Source organism: Anguilla rostrata, chromosome 10 (genome assembly GCF_018555375.3).
Source record: "Anguilla rostrata isolate EN2019 chromosome 10, ASM1855537v3, whole genome shotgun sequence".
NCBI classification, from domain to species: domain Eukaryota; kingdom Metazoa; phylum Chordata; class Actinopteri; order Anguilliformes; family Anguillidae; genus Anguilla; species Anguilla rostrata.
In genome coordinates this window covers 40322507-40342014 of record NC_057942.1, presented here as the reverse complement: position 1 = coordinate 40342014, position 19508 = coordinate 40322507, and the positions used below count along the sequence as shown (strand labels likewise).

The 19508-nt window shown below is 46.6% G+C and overlaps 1 protein-coding gene across 2 annotated transcripts; it reads left to right on the top strand.

Moving 5' to 3' along the window:
* The first annotated feature begins 1311 nt into the window (after positions 1 to 1311).
* Positions 1312 to 10937, top strand: LOC135233488 (solute carrier family 28 member 3-like). Of its 2 annotated transcripts, XM_064297090.1 has the most exons (17): positions 1312 to 1602; positions 2301 to 2380; positions 2724 to 2815; positions 3961 to 4150; positions 4489 to 4633; positions 5134 to 5247; positions 5476 to 5553; positions 5792 to 5872; positions 5992 to 6072; positions 6159 to 6284; positions 6452 to 6579; positions 7021 to 7189; positions 7606 to 7803; positions 8114 to 8195; positions 8490 to 8588; positions 9106 to 9220; positions 9707 to 10937. In XM_064297090.1, the coding sequence occupies exons 1-17, from the start codon at positions 1444 to 1446 to the stop codon at positions 9825 to 9827; spliced, it is 2058 nt and encodes a 685-aa protein (XP_064153160.1). In that variant the 5' UTR covers positions 1312 to 1443; the 3' UTR covers positions 9828 to 10937. The 2 variants fall into 2 exon arrangements, with proteins under 2 accessions (XP_064153160.1, XP_064153162.1); XM_064297092.1 differs by lacking the exons at positions 1312 to 1602; positions 2301 to 2380; positions 2724 to 2815 and adding an exon at positions 2828 to 2969.
* Positions 10938 to 19508: the final 8571 nt, after the last annotated feature.

The following is a 19508-nucleotide window of genomic DNA, read 5'->3' as shown; positions in this document are numbered from 1 at the left end:
AGAGGGCATAGTGCTTCTGGTTGGAGTTAAGTGTTCTCAAGGTAAGGCAGGGTATGCTGCTACAGATATTAGTCCCTACAGTAAGACTGAAAGAACTTTTTCAGGTCTTCAGTTGGTAAAGAAAAGCACAAGACTTGAGTTCATCTGTGAAGCAATGTATTATTTTAATTTAGTAGCAGGTAGATGAACTGCATTCTTTTCTGCAGCAGCAGAAAATAACTGTTCATGGATATTTATTATATTATTATTGTTTCAGGAAAGAGACATGGAATAATGAGTGTAAAAGTGTGTGTGTGGCAGAGGTCAATGCTGGAGGACACAGTGACCTCAGAAAGCTGGGTGTTTTCATTCCCCTTCAGAGAGAAATCCGCCAGTCTGGCTGTTAGAGCAACAACAGACTAACCAACCCCAAACATTGAGCCGGTTCACATCCACGAAGAGCAGCACCCAAACAAGCAGCTTTGGAGCACCAGAGGCTCTGACCCCGAGAACACACAGACCTTCAGTGCATCCTGCCAGCGCCAAACACACACACACACACACACACACACACACACACACACACACACACACACACACGCACACAGAGCCAAACACACACATACACACACACACACGCACACACTCTCTCAGAGCCAAACACACATACACAGAACCAAACATACACACACACACGCACATGCACACTCAGAACCAAACACACATACACACACTCAGAACCAAACATACACTTTCTCTCAGACCTAAACACACACACAATCACACAGAGCCAAACATATACACTCTGAACCAAACACACTCTCTCTCTCAGAACCTAACACACACTTGCACATAAACACACATGCTGAGAACATCTAGGCACTGACCTGTTAAGTGAGAATAACTACTGCATTTAAGTTTCACCCAGAAAGAAACTGTACTGCTTGGTCCCCACCAGATGGCACTGTTTCCCCACATTTAATGAAGATATTTCCCAGAACATTAACCTCTCTGAGCTTGCACACACGCACACACAGGGATTCAAACTCCACAGATTAGTCACCTCTCTATGCACACACTGGTCTACTCAGAAACCCATCTAGTCACAAACCTGTCTACTCACACACCTGTTTTTTCCCCACACACTCAACATACTGTTTTGTATAAATACCTGATCAAATATACATTGTGAAAAGACATATTATCCCAATATCGTGTGTGGGTGTATGTGAGTGTGACGTGACTGTGTGTGTGTGTGTGTGTGTGTGTGTGTGTGTGTGTGCGCGTGCGCGCGTGTGCCTCTGTGTACACTGTGTGTGTGCGTGTGTGTCTCTGTGTACACTGTATGTGTGCACACTCTGTGTGTGTGTGTGTGTGTGTGTGTGTGTGTGTGTGTGACTGCGACCTCCCCCATTGTAAGCTCATACTTCCTTGGAAGATTGTGGATGTGTATCAGACTGAGGAATGGAGCAGAGAGCAACCACATCTGGGACACAGGGAATGGAGGGGACACAGGCGATGAATGGGACACAGGGGACAGAAGAGGCACATGGGGTGAATGGGACACAGGGGCTGAATGGGACACAGGGAGCAGGTGTGGAGAATCCAGCCTTTCAAACTCAGGTGAGGAATGTAGCTTTGGTAACAGGTGTGCTCCTGCAAATAATTCAGGTAAGCTGGGCCAGTCTGAAGAGAAGGACAGTGTTTGTGCGAACGCACACCTGCTTGTGTGTGTGTGTGTGTGTGTTTTATGGGTGATCAACAGTATTGTGCAAACTTTAGCAAATAGAAACCAATCACATTTCCCATAGACTTCACTGCCACAGGCTGCTTGTTTTGCTCTTCCAGAACAGTTCTCCGGTTTGAAACAAAGTACAACGTGAATATTTTTGAAGAGACACTTCCTGATTCAAAAAAAAAAAAAAAAAAAAACTCAATTGTTTATCTGGTCAGAGTTTTAGTCAGGTGAGCCAGAGCCAGAGCTGTGCCAGTAAGAGATTAAACTTTGCACTGATTTAAGCCTACTGCTCTCTGTAGCTTTGTCAGCCAATCGGATGTGTGTGTGGACAGTGAGTAGTGTGTGTGGCAAATCAGTTGTGTGTGGTCAGTGAGTAGTGTGTGGAAAATCAGTTGTGTGTGTGGTAAATTAGTTGTGTGTGGTTAGTGGACAATGAGTTGTCTGTGTGGACAGTGAGTTTGTGTGGTAAATGAGTTGTGTGTTTGCTTGAGAGAAAATCAACAGATGTGTAAATGTGTATGGATGTGGCTCCAGTCAAGCAGCATTAGGAAACTGCAGCATAAGATTTGTGTTGTTTTTAAAGGAATTCATTTGTATTGATTTGGTGGATGACAGACCGACAGAGGAGTGCAAGGATGGAACAGAGCACAGTCACAGAAAAAGGTCTAATGGAACCCCTGTCCAACAGAACCAATCAAATCACACATCTTTGACAAAACAAACAATCACCTCACATCTGTCTAATACCTCCAACAAAACAACCAATCGCCACTCAGAGTGCTAAGTGAAACAGGCACGGGATTCACACAATTATGGATTCTCAAAAATAATATTTTCTATGACGAAAATGATGAAAGAAATGATTGTGAAATTTGTGAAATTGCTGCTTTGCAGTTGACACTCTCTCCCTTTCTAGCTTTGATCTAGCATGTAACCGTGCAGATGTCTCTGGCTAAAAAAAATCAGCTAAATGTCCATTTGTCTTTGCAAATTGTATTTTCCTCAGATTCTTGGAGAAGAAACTCGAGGCTTTTCATCGGCGTCTGGAAAAGCACAAACGGAAACTCCACCTTTTCTTCGGAGGGGCGTTCCTGGCAGGTGAGCCGCGCGCAAAGTATTGCAGCCGCAAACAGATAGTTCAAGCAACAGCCACTTCCAGGATTCCTGCGTTCTTATCGGCGAGTTCCCGAAAGTGTGTCAGTCTCCAGAACACCTTGCGTTGCCGGTGAAGCAACGCGGACTCACCCTGCGAGTAAGCAATTAGTGAAGAGTTGTAACCTGTTACGTCCTCAGCTCCAGTTACAAGACGTGATACCTCAGTTAACAATCAACTGCAACTCTGCCTTTAGTGCCAGATGAGGAAATGAGTCTCTAGCGCCGCAAAAGACTTCATGTTTTCAGAGCGGTTATAAGAGAAATGTTTTTCATGCATTTATTACGAGAGATGTGACGTGGTTTTTGGGTGTTTTTTTAAGAGGAAACTAACTTCAGCATCCAGGCATGAATCTGACCGCTTCTCGTATAGCTGTGAGACTTTAGTGGTTTGGAATATCTCAGTATCTTAATATAAATACAATTTCTCGCTATAAAATCACGTCCTGTGAAAGAAGCCTTGACCTCATTGGCCGAGATTTACAAGATTGTACCCATAAAATTGTGCAACATCTCTGTTGAACACACAGTGTAATCTTACAGAGCGTGTTAATATTGCCCATATAATTGGAAAGTACAGCAAAATATGTCCTTCCTTGGCTTTACACAACACACATCGATGTTCCAGCGAAGTATATAATCATTCTTTAATTGCCCATATAACCCCAACCCTTACTGCCACAGCCTCTACAATACCACAGTCTACAAATCTGTCCTCCATAATAATATTCAATCTGCTTTTGCTTTGTGGCCTCATTTTCTCTTGTTCATTTTTGACTGACATTGCTGTTAAAAAAACATTGTCGCCTTTATCTGTTCATTTTGTTAAAGGTTGCGATGCCAATTCCATAAAACCGTACTCCATCTGTCTGTCTGTCTGTTTTGTCTGTTCATCTGCCTGTCTGTCTGTTTGTTTTGTGTGTCTGTCTGTCCATCCGTCTGCCTGCCTGTCTGTTTTGTCTGTTCGTCTGCCTGTCTGTCTGTTTTGTCTGTTTGTCTATCTGCCTGTCTCCCTGTTCGTTTTGTGTGTCTGTCTGTCCGTCCGTCTGTTCGTCTGCCTGCCTGTCTGTTTGCCTGCCTGCCGTTCCCAGGGTATGTTGCCATGGTGATTGCGGCGTGCGTGCAGAACTTTGAGCGGGCCGTGGCGCTCCTGGTGCTCACCCTGGTGGGGGCTTTCTTCCTGGCGTGGGACGCCCTGATGCGGCGGTACGAGCCCCGCCTGCAGAAGCTCCTGAAACCGGCCGGACGCGCCGTCCAGAAGCAGCAGCACTGGCTCAAATGGTGCGCATGCGCGTTTGTGTTTCTGTGTGTGCGTGTCTGTGTGTGTGTGTGTGAGAGAGTGTGTGTGTGTGTGTCCATGTGTGCACGTGTGTGTGTGTTTCTGTGTGTGCGAGTGTGTGTGCGTGTGCACATGTGTGTATGTACGTGCGTATGTGTGTGGTGTTGGTGGTTTTTACAGGGTGGTGTTGGTGGTGTTTATAGGGTGGTGCTGGTCATGATCACAATGTGATGTTGGCGGTGTTTACAGGGTGGTTGTTGGTGGAGTTACAGGGTGGTTGTTGGTGGAGTTACAGGTTGGTGTTGGTGGAGTTACAGGTCGGTGTTGGTGGTGTTTACAGGGTGGTGCTGGTGCTGCTCCTGGTTGCTGTGGTTTGCTGGCTGGTATTGGACACAGCCAAACAAGGCGCCCGACCGCTGGTCTCTTTCGCTGGCCTCATCACATATGTGCTGCTGATGGTCATCTTCTCCAGGAATCCTTTCAGGGTATATCACTCAACCCTGTACCTTACTCAACCCTACTCACCCCAGTACCCTACTCAAGCCTTTACCCTACTCAGCCCTACTCAACCCTGTATCCTACTCAACCCTACTCAACTCTTTACCCTACTAAACCCTACTCACCCCAGTACCCTACTCAACCCTTTACCCTACTCAACCCTACTCACCCCAGTACCCTACTCAACGCTACTCAACCCTGTATCCTACTCAAGTCTATTCAACCCTGTACCCTACTAAAGCCTACCCAACCCTATACCCTACTCAGACCTACTCAACACTACACAACCCTGTTCCCCACTCAACACTGCTCAACCCAGTCCAACAGTCAAAGCTGTCCCCAACTGAACCCTACCCAACCCTAGCTCCTACACTACCTTGTCCCCTACTCAACCCCTACTCTCTGCTCTATCCCTACTCAACCCAACTCTACCCTGCCCCTTGGCCACTCAGTGCAGTGCCTCATATGATGCATTGTGATTGGCCAGGTGTCGTCCCGAGTGGTCGTGTGGGGGGTTGCGCTGCAGTTCCTGTTCGGGCTGCTGATTCTCAGGACGAAGGCGGGGTTCACTGCAGTTGATTGGCTGGGGCAGCAGGTGGAGGTGAGCCTGTCTCCATGGTATTTTGACCGCATTGGTAGCATTGACTTACTTTTAAATGAGTGGCTAAAAGACTATACTGGAAAGACTATACTGGAGCCAACTGCACTGGCGCTAGGTGGCAACGCCTTTCAGCAAGACGAGGAAGTGAGCTTTGAAACCAAAGCCATTTTTATGACCGTTTGGTCTCTATAGGACTGTAAATGCTACCTCTCTGCTTATCTCTTTCAGGTTTTCCTGGCGTACACAGACGATGGCTCTAGGTTTGTTTTTGGTGACAAATTCACGGACCATTTCTTTGCATTCAAGGTAGGTTTTGTGATGATGGCTGTAGAAAATTAACCCTGCATGTATGTGTGTATGTGTGTGTGTGTGTGTGCGAGTGAGCTTGTGTGCATGTGTCTGTGTGTGTGTGTGTGTGTGTGTGTGTGCGAGCTTGTGTGCATGTGTCTGTGTGTGTGTGTGTGTGTGTATGTGTGTATGTGTGTGTAACTGAGGTTGTTTGTGTGTAACTGGGGTTGTTTCCTGCTTTTGTCTCCACCTGCAGGTCCTGCCCATCGTGGTATTCTTCAGTACAATAATCTCCATGCTGTATTACCTGGGCTTCATGCAGTGGCTCATTCTGAAGGTGGAGCAACACAAATACACACACACATACACACACACACACACTCTCTCTCACTGACACACACACTCACTCACTGACGCACACAAACTTACTGTATGTTGTTTGCTGCCCTTTCCCAGGTTGGGTTTATCATGCACATCACCATGGGAACATCTCCTGCGGAGTCGATGGTGGCAGCAGGGAACATATTCGTGGGACAGGTGGGCATATCGGAGGGGGCGGTGCCAGACTGACAGTCACTTCCTGGATATGCCCTTACTTTTGCCCTGCCCCTCTCTCCCTCCAGACGGAGTCGCCACTCCTGATTCGTCCATACATAAACCAGCTGACCATCTCAGAGATCCACGCGGTGATGACAGGCGGCTTCGCCACCATCGCTGGCAGCGTCCTGGGAGCCTTCATCTCCTTTGGGGTGAGGACGAGGAGCAGAAAGGGGAGGGGCAAAGAATAGCGTAGCAAAGACGGAACTCTCTCCACCAATAGGAGCAGACCCTGTGTCTGACACAATAGGTGTGTCTTCTGGGGTATGGCTGATCCAGAGATGCCCTTTGACCCCCCTCTCCCCCCCCCCCCCCCCAGATCCAGGCATCCCACCTGCTCACAGCCTCAGTGATGTCAGCTCCTGCCTCCCTCGCCATTGCCAAAGCCTTCTGGCCTGAAACGGAGAAACCGAAAATCACCAGGAAGGGCTTGACCCTGGAGAAAGGGTGAGGGACAGTTTGTCTGCTTAATAAAGACAAAAAAAATTACTTTTAGCAAATAGTGACATTGGCTTGTATTAAAACACATGGTATGGTATAGAGCTCTGGTGCCGGTCACTGCTGGAAGTGACAATCCACACTATACGATTGGTCCATTAATGCAGAAAAGTCTCAACAATAGCATGCTATTGGTCCATGAATGACTGAAAGGCTCAGCACTGCTGTGTGGTTGGTCCATGAACCTTAGCAAAGCTTAGCACTGCTGTGTGATTGGTTTATGAGCATAGGCATGGTTCAGCACTGCTGTGTGATTGGTCCATGAACACGGGCAAGGCTCAGCATTGCTGTATGATTGGTCCATGAACACAGACATGGCTCAGCACTGCTGTGTGATTGGTCCATGAACACAGGCAAGGCTCAGCACTGCTTTGTGATTGGTCTGTGCAGGGAAGGCAGGAATCTTCTGGAAGCAGCCTGTCACGGGGCCTCGGCCTCCATCGTGCTGGTGGCCAATATCGCTGTGAACCTCATCGCCTTCCTGGCCCTGCTCAGCTTCCTCAACGCTGCCCTCTCCTGGCTGGGGAACATGTTTGACTACCCCCAGCTCAGCTTCACTGTGAGACACACACCTGTGTGCACATACACACTCACATGTACACACACGCACACACACACACGCACACACACACACATACACACTCACATGTACACACACGCACACACACACATACACACTCACATGTACAACCACACACACACAAACACACATACACACATACACACTCACATGTACACACATGTGCACACACACACACACATACACACTCACATGTACAACCACACACACACAAACACACGTACACACACATACACACTCACATGTACACACATGTGCACACACACACACATACACACTCACATGTATACACACATGCACAAACATACACACTCACACAAACACACACATGCACACACACACACAGACTTCCTCAGTGTCTGAATATTTCCTCTCTGGTTTCCATGGTGACACAGCTCATCTGCTCATACGTCTTCATGCCCTTCTCCTTTCTGATGGGCGTGGCCTGGGACGACAGCTTCATTGTGGGAGAGCTGATTGGCTTAAAGACCTTCTTTAATGAATTTGTTGCATACGAGCGCCTGTCTGAGCTTATTCAGAAGAGGAATGACGGGGGACCGGTGTATGAGGATGGCGTCAAACAGTATCTCTCTGTGAGTACACATCCAATCAGCCAATCACATTACACTAAGCACTATATCCCGCTGAGTGAACACCCAATCAGCCAATCACATTTCAATAAGCACTATATCCCTCTATGAGTGCACACCCAATCAACCAATCACTTTTCACTAAGCACTATGTCCCTCTATGAGTGCACACCCAATCAACCAATCACTTTTCACTAAGCACTATATCCCTCTATGAGTGCTATGCATAGATTTGAAATTGTTATTGGATGTTGCCGCATATAAAGCTGTATAAAGCTTATTTTCCCTTTTTCTTCGTCTCTATGGTACCCAGGTTCACTCTGAAACCATAGCAACGTACGCACTGTGTGGCTTCGCCAACATCGGGTCCCTGGGTGTGATGATTGGCGGCCTATGTACGTAACCGAAAACCGGCGTGCCCCTTCAGGCTGTGCCCGGGCTGTGTAAAGGGTTCGCGTTCAGGCGATGCGTTGAGGCTGTGCTCACGTTGTGTCTTCATGCGTCTGGTGTTGTGAACGGGTTGGGGGGGGGGTGTTGTGAGTTGGCCTTATGCTTGTGGGTATGTTGCGGATTGGTTGCATTGCGGTCACGTTTCAGCACGCTCTTGTTGCGATTTGATGTTCATGTTGAGTCGGTTAATGTGACGTTGCTGGAACGTTGCTGTGACGTTGCGGGGACGTTTCCTGCAGCTGCCATGGCTCCGGAGAGGAGAGGCGACATCTCCAGGTGTGCGATCCGGGCGCTGGTGGCCGGGACCGTGGCCTCCTTCATGACGGCCTGCGTGGCAGGTAGCGTCCTAGCGTCCGTTAGCTTGCGCCAGTACAGCACAGACACACTCTCGTCAGTTACTAAACAGCACAGACACATACACAACGCCACAGTACAGACACATGGCAATCACTCTATAGCACAAACATACAGCACATCAGTCACTTAACAGCACAGACACACTCTCGTCAGTTACTAAACAGCACAGACACACTCTTGTCAGTTACTAAACAGCACAGATGCGCACACACCGCCACAGTACAGACACATGGCAATCACTCTATAGCACAGACATACAGCACATCAGTCACTTAACAGCACAGACACAGTCTCATCAGTTACTAAACAGCACAGACACACACACACACACCGCCACAGTACTGACACACAGCAATCGCTCTATAGCACAGACATGCAGCACATCAGTCATTTTACAGCACAGACTCACTTACAGACTCAGTTAATGAGCGCGAGAGAAAGTGTTGTTTCTTTGTGCGCTGATAATTTCAGTAATATTCTGTCTGTCCTGTGTCACAGGAATTCTGTACATACCTCCGTTTGACTGTCAAGGCTTCTTGGTGGACCAGTTCAACTCCTCCACGCTGGCTAACAGCTCAGACCTGCACCAGTGCTGCTTGGACGTCTATCGCTGGTACGGTCCCGTTCTCCTGCGTTACGACCGTGTAATTTTACACACGTCTGCCACGGACGCTGAGTATGTACCGGCAATGACTGCGTCACAAGGAGGCGCGTACTGCAGTCCGGAAAGACATTGTGTGTGTCTGTACTGCAGTGATGTGTGTGTCTGTGCTGTTTAGTAACTGAGTGGGGGGTCTGTGCTGTAAAATGATTGATGTGCTGTATGTTAATGCTGTAGAGTGATTGCTGTGTGTCTGTACTGCAGTGACGCGTATGTGTCTGTGCTGTTTAGTAACTGACGAGTGCGTGTCTGTGCTGTAAAATGGCTGATGTGCTGTATGTTAATGCGTTAGAGTGATTGGTGTGTGTCTGTACTGTGGCAGTGTGTGTGTGTGTCTGTGCTGTTTAGTAACTGACAAGTGTGTGTCTGTGCTGTAAAATGGCTGATGTGTGATATGTTAATGCTGTAGAGTGATTGGTGTGTCTGTTCTTGTCGCAGGACGACGATAATCAGTCCCTCCAATGTCACCATTGGGGGAGGGTACTCACTGGACATGCTCACCAACTGCTGCTCTGTCACAAATACCACAACCCTGCCCTGCAGCTACACCCTTCCCTAAAGACCACACCCACAGCCCCACCCTGCAACTCCACCCTTCCCTAAAGACCACACCCACAACCCAACACTGCAGCTACACCCTTCCCTAAAGACCAAACCCAAAGCCCCACCCTGCAACTCCACCCTTCCCTAAAAGCCACACCCACAACCCAACACTGCAGCTACACCCTTCCCTAAAGACCACACCCACAACCCAACACTGCAGCTACACCCTTCCCTAAAGACCAAACCCAAAGCCCCACCCTGCAACTGCACCCTTCCCTAAAAGCCACACCCACAACCCCACACTGCAGCTACACCCTTCCCTAAAGACCACACCCACAACCCAACACTGCAGCTACACCTTTCCCTAAAGACCACAAGCACTGCCCCACTCTGCAGCTACACCCCTCCCTAACAACCATGCCCACAGCCCCACCCTGCAGCTACAATCTTCCCTAAAGACCAAAAGCACTGCCCCGCACTGCAGCTACACCCCTCCCTAAAGACCATACCCATAGCCCCACACTGCAACTCCACCCTTCCCTAAAGACCACACCCACAACCCAACACTGGAGCTACACCCTTTCTTAAAGTCCACACCCACAGCCAGCCTTGCAGGTCCAGATTTATCAATCATCTACACTGGAAACTCCCGATTTTGAGGCCTGCAGGCTTAAGTTCAGTATTGCCCAATAGTTGGTACAAATTTGCATTGTTTACAAAATTAGCTTGTGCACTAATGCCTAACCACAGCAAAAATAGTTTGGTAGCTGGCAGCTACATTGCTAGACAGTCTGTTAGTTAACTGGAACTGTTTGCAGCAGCCTATAATGTTAGCCGCTAACACCAATATAGTTTTTAGCTGTGTAGTTACATGCTTTCTTGCACAATAGATAGCCAGCTTGTTTACGAGCAGGCAGAAAAATGGACATGCTGCCTAACATTCTCAACCTTACATCATTTGTGAAGCACTACCTACACATGTATGCTTTCTGGCTAAAGTTTCGAACGATTTTTAGCTGGAAAATATTTTGAGGAAATCCACTACTGAATGAAGGTTATGTAATGTATAATGTACAAGCATAATTTAATATTTGTCATGCATCGCCTCATTACAATACGTAGTTGACCCAAGTCTGCTGGTAATCTTAATATACTGCTTTACATATATTACCTGAGGCGCTGCCAAGCAGCAAGATTTTCATCTGGGACACTATCTCGAGTTACTTATTGATTTATATTACATTATAGAGTTTATTACTTTATGGACTGTATTTCTTTATACGATGGATTACTTCCTGATGTCAACTGAAGTTACTAATGAGTTTTATCTGGGAAATATGAGGAAATAAAGAGTGTATTTATATTCAACCGTTCATTTTTATCTTTATTTATATAAGCTGTCAACTGAAGTAGAGCTACAAATCCTTCTTTTTCATAAAATATGGTAAATATTAAAATGAAACTGAAATTGCTGCACCAAATTACAAAAAATCTGGGATTGCGTTATTTACCATGAACTGTGCATTGTAAGTTGTTTTTACAAAGAATTGCCACAGGGGGACACTGTTGTTCCTTGGCTACCTCAGACCTCTTGGTTTCTGGGCTTTTAAAAGGAACAGGAAGTCAGTTATCTGGGCTGCTCTTGGGTCTGAGCAGTTTTCTTTAACCATGGATGCAACGTCCAGTCGCAGAGAGAGTTGGCAGGTCAGCACTGAGCCAACGGTCACAAAGTACTATCAATATGGGATATCTAACTCTTCCTCTATATGAGTTATGCAGCGAGAGTTTAATCTGAAAAACAAGGGAAACTGCAAACCTATGCGCGATAATGTGGGAGAGCAGTTGAGTGGCATACCCAGCTGAAGCACAGGTTTTCGGTGTCAGGGCACCGCCTCAAAAAGCCTGTCAATGGGCTGTTTCTGCTTCACTGAAAAGTGACAGCACTCAAACCCGGAGCAGCTCCCCCGGTCAATGGCCGTTCCCCCTTGCACTGCCACTGCAGATCTGGCCCCCCGGGGCTGTGGGGGGGGGGACACTCTGGGGGGAACATTCTGGAATGCTGCACCTCTGCATTCCGAGACCCCTCGGTCCTTCAGCTCCTCTTTTATTTTTGTGTGCGTGTGGGTAGAGTGGGTTCGCCCCAAAATGGCCGCCGTGCTACGGCTGCCTGACCGTGCTGTGCAGCGACAGTGCTAAAGCCAATGAGAGTGCCCGGAGCTGTTTACTAGGCGAGTTAGAAAGGAGCCCTGAACGCCGGGGCCAGATTAATGTGTTTGTCATCAGGCTAATGATAATTCTCTGAATCAGGAACAGGCCTGGCCCTTCCACCCAGCTGGCATGCCTCCGGAGGTCTAACCTTCTCTCAGAGATTAATAATCATAGGCTAACTACCATATTCAAATCGGGGGAATAATAATAATATAATTGCGCTCTCTGCGCGAAGCTTCCTGAGATCTGAATGGTTAATTAAAGTGAGGCTGAATCTCCATACTTAATTAGGGGACAAAGAGGAGCCCATTATCCATCTATTGTGTCTAAATAATTCAGCCCGAGACCTTTCAAATGAGGACAGACCAAAAGACAGTAAAATTCAGGGATGAGGGTGGGGGTGGGGGAGAGCTTGGGTGTTGGGGGCAAGTGGGTGGTGCATTTTGTTGTCCCCCTGAAAATTAAAAAAAAAATTTTTTAAGAGAGGATCCATGATTTATTTGATTAAAATGAAATGGCATGTTCTGGTCTGCCCTGCTATACAGCCTGATGATGTTCTACACATCGCTGTGGTCTTGTCTGCACCACGCACACAGGAACTGGTCTTTTTTTGTAGTATAGGAAGCCACAAGACACAAAAACACATCACGTGTGCGTGTGTGTGTGTGCACGTATGTGTGCGCATGTGTTTATGTGTGTCTGTGTGTATGTGTATGTTTGTGTGTGTGTGCACGTGCGTGTCTGTGTGTGTGTGTGTGCGTGTGTGCCTGTGTGTTCATGTGTATGTGTATGTTTCTGTGTGTGTGCGTGTGCGTGTGCATGCATGTGTGTGTGTGTCTGTGTGTGTGTGTGCGTGTGTGTTCATGTGTATGTGTATGTTTGTGTGTGTGCACGTGCGTGTGTGTGTGTGTGTGTCTGTGCGTGTGCATGCATGTGTGTGTGTGTCTGTGTGTGTGTGTGTGTGTGTGTGTGTGTGTGCGCGTGTGTGTGTGTGTGTGTGTGTGTGCACGCACACAGTTTGTACTTTCCCGGCAGGGGGGCTGTATTTATACGACGGTAGCCTGAATGTTCCGGAACACGGCAGCCACATGCACTTTGCTTCCCTTTTATTCTGAATGTATATGAGTGTTCTAACGAGGCTTGAGTGTTCTAACGAGGAGCCCAGGCCCCTGACTCGGTCTGTGTGATTATTAGCTCTTATCTGTGAGCGGAAGATCTGCTCTGTGCTTCGCTCACACAGTGTGCTGCTGCGTATCTAACACTGAGGTCCAATTACCAATTACTTAATCAGACCAACAAGCAATAAACAACTGTAGATCCATATAAGGTACACCTTGGTAAACAACAGAACCTAAACTTAAGACCCTCATCGTGAATGACTCATTCATGAAAGGATTTATAACAGATTCATTTTATGAAATGATTCAAGAATTGAATCGCTTGCTCAGGATGAGAAATGACGTGTTTATGGGATGGGACACATGAAATATTCACCTCATGCATGACACACTTGACGCCCTCAATTCAACGCACATAATTTTTGGAGTATTCAAAGGCTTATAAATGGCATGTGAAAATTCACCTTTTACCTAGAGAAAAACTCTCACAAAACTCTCACAACTCTCCCTTATGTCACCATGGAAACCCCTTGACTTTCAACATGAAACAGGAGTGCTTTAAAATGTGTTTCCCTGCCTCAAAAGAAGAGAAAATGGCGATCTGGATTCTGAGCGTTTATCAGAAAGGAAGTAAATATCAGAGCAAAGGCACATCAGCTGAGCCTCTTTTCAGGGCCAGAAGCAAACATTTAAATGCAGAGTTAAATGCAGTACACTGGTGCACAGTTAGTGTAACACTGGTGGAGAGAGTGTGTAACTCTGATGGAGAGTTAGTGTAACACTTGTTGAGAGTTGGTGCTCTGATGCAAAGTTAGTGTAACACTGGTGGAGAGTTGGTGTAACTCTGATGCAAAGTTAGTGTAACATTGGTGGAGAGCTGGTGTAACTCTAATGGAGAGTTAGAGAAACACTGGTGGAGAGTTGGTGTAACTCTGATGCAAAGTTAGTGTAACATTGGTGGAGAGCTGGTGTAACTCTAATAGAGAGTTAGAGAAACCCTGGTGGAGAGTTGGTGTAACTGGGTATGTAAGCACCTGTTGAATTCAGAGAGAGTATTGGAAGTGCCTGTATTTGGAAGTGCATCACAACACGGCAGAGACTGGACACATTGTCTGTCGCATCCCGCTCCCCAGCCCGAGCACACTGCTTAAACTTATGGAAGTTGGAGCCCCGCCCCCCCGCCCGCGCCCCCCCCCACCCCCCCCCCCCCCCCCCCCCCCTTTTCGGTGGAGGAGGACCCGCACCCCCCCCCCCGCGGTGCGGATTGTTCTGAGGAAGAGGACGTGCTGAAGGCTCGGGCCCATGCGGCGGAGCGCTCTCAGACGGTAACGAGGTCAAATTCAATTAATTAGCGATTCTGCTGAACACGCTCGGATTCTTCCCATCACCTGCTATCCTAATCTCGCGCCGTAATTTGTGTCCCTCGTGTTTGTTTTGGTCAATTTTCAAACTGATTATGGTACAGTGCTTCCATGTAAGAATTAATGCAATAAAGGGTTAGCTTGCCTTGAGATGGTGATTTCCCTGGGTGTCTCGGTTCTTACGGCTGAAGCATCTCCGCGTTTCCCCGCCTTCGTCCACGTCCGTTATTAATGACAGTTAAATCAAATGTTTCAAAAACCCAAACAGAAGAAAAAAAACAGAACCCAAATAAAAAGGAAATTGTGTGTGTGTGTGTCTGTGCATGTGTGTGTCTCTGTGTGTGTATAGCCCTCTAACATGTTACATTAGGCCATTCTAGAAGGTATTTCAGTAATCCTTTTTAATTGGTTTTCCTTTATGGACAGGGCTGCTTCTAATTGGATTCCTGTCTAAAAGGTACTCAATTACTGGGCCAGAACATTTACAAAAAAAAAAAAAAGAAAGAAAGAAAAAAAGCGTATTCATAGAAAAACAGGAGCCCACATTCAGAAGCATTTCCGCTCGGTGATCTGGGACTTGGGTCTGGACCACCTGACCTCAAGGACGCCGAGATCTAATGGTACCGCCTGTGATCATTCTGGAGTGCCGCCGCCGGAAATATTACTCTGAAGATCCAAACCAGCCCCTGCGTGTTCTTTCCCTATTCCCTCTGGAAAAAAGCCTAATGCCTGGCGATCTTTTTCCATGTGCTGCAGTCCTAAAAACAAAAATATTCATTTGTTGATTCTCATAAGAGGTTCTACTTGGATGAAGCGCTTGGCGGTTATTAATTAGGCCACCGCCGACATTAATGTGAATAATAGCTGTTTTTAATATATTCGCCGGAGTATGCAGAGTAAGAAGATGTGTTCTAATTGATCAGCAGCCTGCCAGGTGCCGCATTTTAGATTTAACAAATGAAACGCGCTCAATCAATATTCACAAAGGGAGAAGCTCCGTTTCCATGTGTGGAGAGACTTCGCCCGCCTCCAATTAGCGCATAATTGCATTTCCATAATTCGGCGTAATTAATAAAACAATCTCTTCCCTCGTTCCGCATGTGCGGCGCTCTGTGGAACGTGTGCCTAATTTACCGATTCATCAGCGGTACCCGGAGTCAAGCCTCCGCATTGTTTTTTTTTTTTTAGCGGAGCTGCACAGCGACGCGGGGGGAAACGCGCAGTTCCCGCCGCCGCTCGAGCTCTCTGTAAACAGCACGGGGCCCATTAGCCGCCCGCGCGGGAGTTAATTGCGGCGCGGTCTGCCCAGCGCTCCCCGGCCCCCCGTCCGCGCGGCGTAAAACGCAGCCGCCGAGCTCGTTAAGAGCATTTAAACCAGCGGAAGAGCAGGGGGATGAAGGGCCTGAGCACCGGGCCCCGGGGCCTGCTGGGTTTTGGGCTCGCGTCTCGTCATCGCTGTAAGTCCACAGCTGAGAGCCAGCCCAGCAATCTGCACCTCGTTCAATTTCTCCAGCCGCTTTCCGTGCAGGCAGGTAAGAAAAGAACGATCAGAAATGCATTCAGTAATTTCGAAAATATGAAATAACGGAGCCTTGTATACACAAATACATAATATATATGATTTCCCCAAAATTTGCATTGAAGTTCGGTTACGGATCCCACTTCGAGCGCCATGATTGTTTATCAGAATGATCCACCTTCAGGGAGTCAAATGACAAATGGGGCCCCTACCCAGGACAGCTGAATTACATATTTTAATGATGCAGTTAAAAATAAAATAAAAATCAATCTGGTTATTATACAAATGTATTTTTAAAAAAGTATTTATTAATACATTTTATTTATATGGTGCCATATCATCAAAATGAAAGCGCTGAATACAGAACTAAACCTACAATAAGAGTAAGTTCTGCATTTCAGTCAACAGTGAAACAATAACAATTATTTACAAAGAACCATGAGAATGCAGAAAAGCAGAACATGTAACAAAAGAAAACCGATATCATTTAGTCACGTTATCATGCTTTTGATTCCATTTCGGTTGTTTTTGTGCATTTTGTCTTCCTCACTTACAGTACATGTCCCTTTCCCTTTTTTGGGGAAGTTGTTCAGAATGACTTTCTGACAGTTGGGATGGCGGCTCAGCGGTGGATGAATACAGAGCAAAAACGCGCTGCTTCACAGACCCTCCCCTTTCCTCTTTTCTTACTTTATTTTCTTTTTCTGTCGCTCTTAAGACTGAAGGGAGCAGGAACAGAACATTTCGAGATGGCAGGTGAGGACTTGAAGGCAGAGAGTGAACAGATTTTACATTCATGCCGCTGAGTATATTTCTGCCGACATGACAGCCAAGGAATCACCGAGATCCGAATACTCTTTTCTATTCTAATAAGCACACTCAAGAAATACCTTTTTTTTGTAGAACAAAATTATATAATTCAAATCAAATTGAAATAATTATTTAACGGTAAGTAAATGCGCCAGGCTATAGAATCGGGTCAAAAGAAATGGCAGTAATTTTTAGATCCCTTTGTGAACTTGTCATCCTTTATCCTTCTGTTCGGTGGTAATAAGCTTTTTTATTAATTCCTTTTAATGCTGCAGTGGGGGGTGAGAGACCGTGCATACTGCCATTTTTAAACCAATCAGCAGAAGCCTCTGGCTTCTATGGAGGAGGGGTCACACCCTACCACTCACTCACTCACTCACTCATTCACGCACTCACGTCCCCTAACTCACTCTCACTCATCCAATCATGCAGGCTCAATTAGCAGTGAACAGTAATGGCAGTTCACTGGCATATTAAACCACAGCAAAGTGTTTAACTTGGAGACACAAGAAGAGTTACAGCTGTCACTCAGGAGCTGATCAGTGAACGCAGCAGAAATGATTAAGTTAAATAAGAGCAGCAGCTCATCCCTGCTGATCAGGGACAGAAGCACTCAATACACACACATCCATACACATATGCATACACACACACACACACACACACACCCATACACATATGCGCACACACACTGCACATATTCGCGCATACACACACACACCATGCATATGCGTGCATGCACACACAGACACCACATATGCGTGTGTAAACACAAACACACACACATTCGTGCATACACACACAGACAACATACCATGCGTATGTGGATGCACACTACACACGCCACACATATGTGCGTGCACACACACATACCATGCATATGTGGCTCCACACGCACAAACCACGCATATGCACGTGCACACACACACACACACACGCCTACACACACACGACAAAACCCAGAATTTGTTCTCTTCAGCTTTCTCCTGTGCTGAAGGCAGAGCACTTTGCTCTAAAGATTTTTTTTTTTCTCTTTCTAAATACCTCCATTTTCGGACCAGGGTTGAAGTGCACGATTATCTAAATTAGCCAACTGGATAAGACGATGAATGGCGCATTAGGGGAAGGGCTGGTGTGTGTTCGTTTCCCCGAACGCCGGTCCGAATCCAGGGCTCTGCCACAGGGCAACTCACAGAGGAATTCAGAGAAAAACGCGGTTCTGAATTTTCATTTTGCGCCATACTGTGGGCTGGCAAATTAGTCATAAACATCAGTTTGGATTTACAATTGGTTGCGTTTCTAAAAATAGAAACAAAAACGGGGGAAAGCCAACGGTAAGAACGCATGCACGGAGAAACATTAGAGAAATTAGCACTGTGCCTTCCTCTGCTTCTCTCCCTCTCCCGCAATTTGGAAATATTGGTCCCTGAGAGTTAAATAGCCTTTTAGCTCTTGCTGTGATTAAGCATAATGTCTGGAACAGCGGCCACATAAAGGACTTTTTAAAAATCCCAAATTGCATCAATTATTTTTATTGAATATTTTCATTTCTTCTACAATAATGATTTTAAACTCGGAGAAACTTCAGAAACTCATGACGTTGCCTGAATGCTGAAATTCGTGTTTAAAAAAAAAAAAAAGAAAAAAAAGTTTTAATTCCTATTGCAGGAAAACAGTGGGGGGGGGGGAGGGGGAAGGGCTTGTTTTTGGGAGAGCTCTCTGCATTAGCGCTGGCATATTAGGCCCAATCTTTCCACGGTAACAGAACGTTCTGTAACGAATGGAAACAAGGCCTTTCTGCACCTCTACACAAACAGCCAGGTCTCGGGTCAGGCTGCTCACCTGCACCTCTGTCTTAATAAAGCAACGCGTATGGCCCCCTTATAGCAATATAGCATGTGTGCACTTTGACCTTTATATGTTGGTCATACAGTTTAATGATACAGGTATACAGGGTATATCCTTTTCTGGCGGTTTGTCCACCTATATAATGCAGTATTTATAATTTAATGCATTATACGCTGTTGTCTTGCTAAGATCTCTATAGGACCGGAAAGACAGTGCCAACGGAAACAGGCATGTGTGATTTGATTGGTAAACCTCTGGTATGGTGGCATTCTTACCAGCACAGGGGTGTCCTAAAGGAAACCGGTTAGCCACAGCCATCCAGCAGTGACCTCAGGACAGACAGGACGCATGCAGATGGGTTTGGTATTGCAATACAGACAGAATACACACAGTTGTGTTTGCTGGTGAGCGCAGTACGGACAGATACACACAGTTGGGTTTGGTAGTGCAGTACAGACAAATAAACAGTTGTGTTTGGTAGTGCACTACAGACAGAAGACACACAGTTGTGTCTGACAGCGAGCACAGTACAGATACACTGTTGTGTCTGATAGCGAGTGCAGTACAGACAGATACACACTGTTGTGTCTGATAGCGAGTGCAGTATAGACAGATACACACTGTTGTGTCTGATAGCGAGCGCAGTACAGACAGATACACACTGTTGTGTCTGATAGCGAACGCAGTACAGACAGATACACACTGTTGTGTCTGATAGCGAGCGCAGTACAGACAGATACACTGTTGTGTCTGATAGTGAGCGCAGTACAGACAGATACACTGTTGTGTCTGATAGCGAGTGCAGTACAGACAGATACACACTGTTGTGTCTG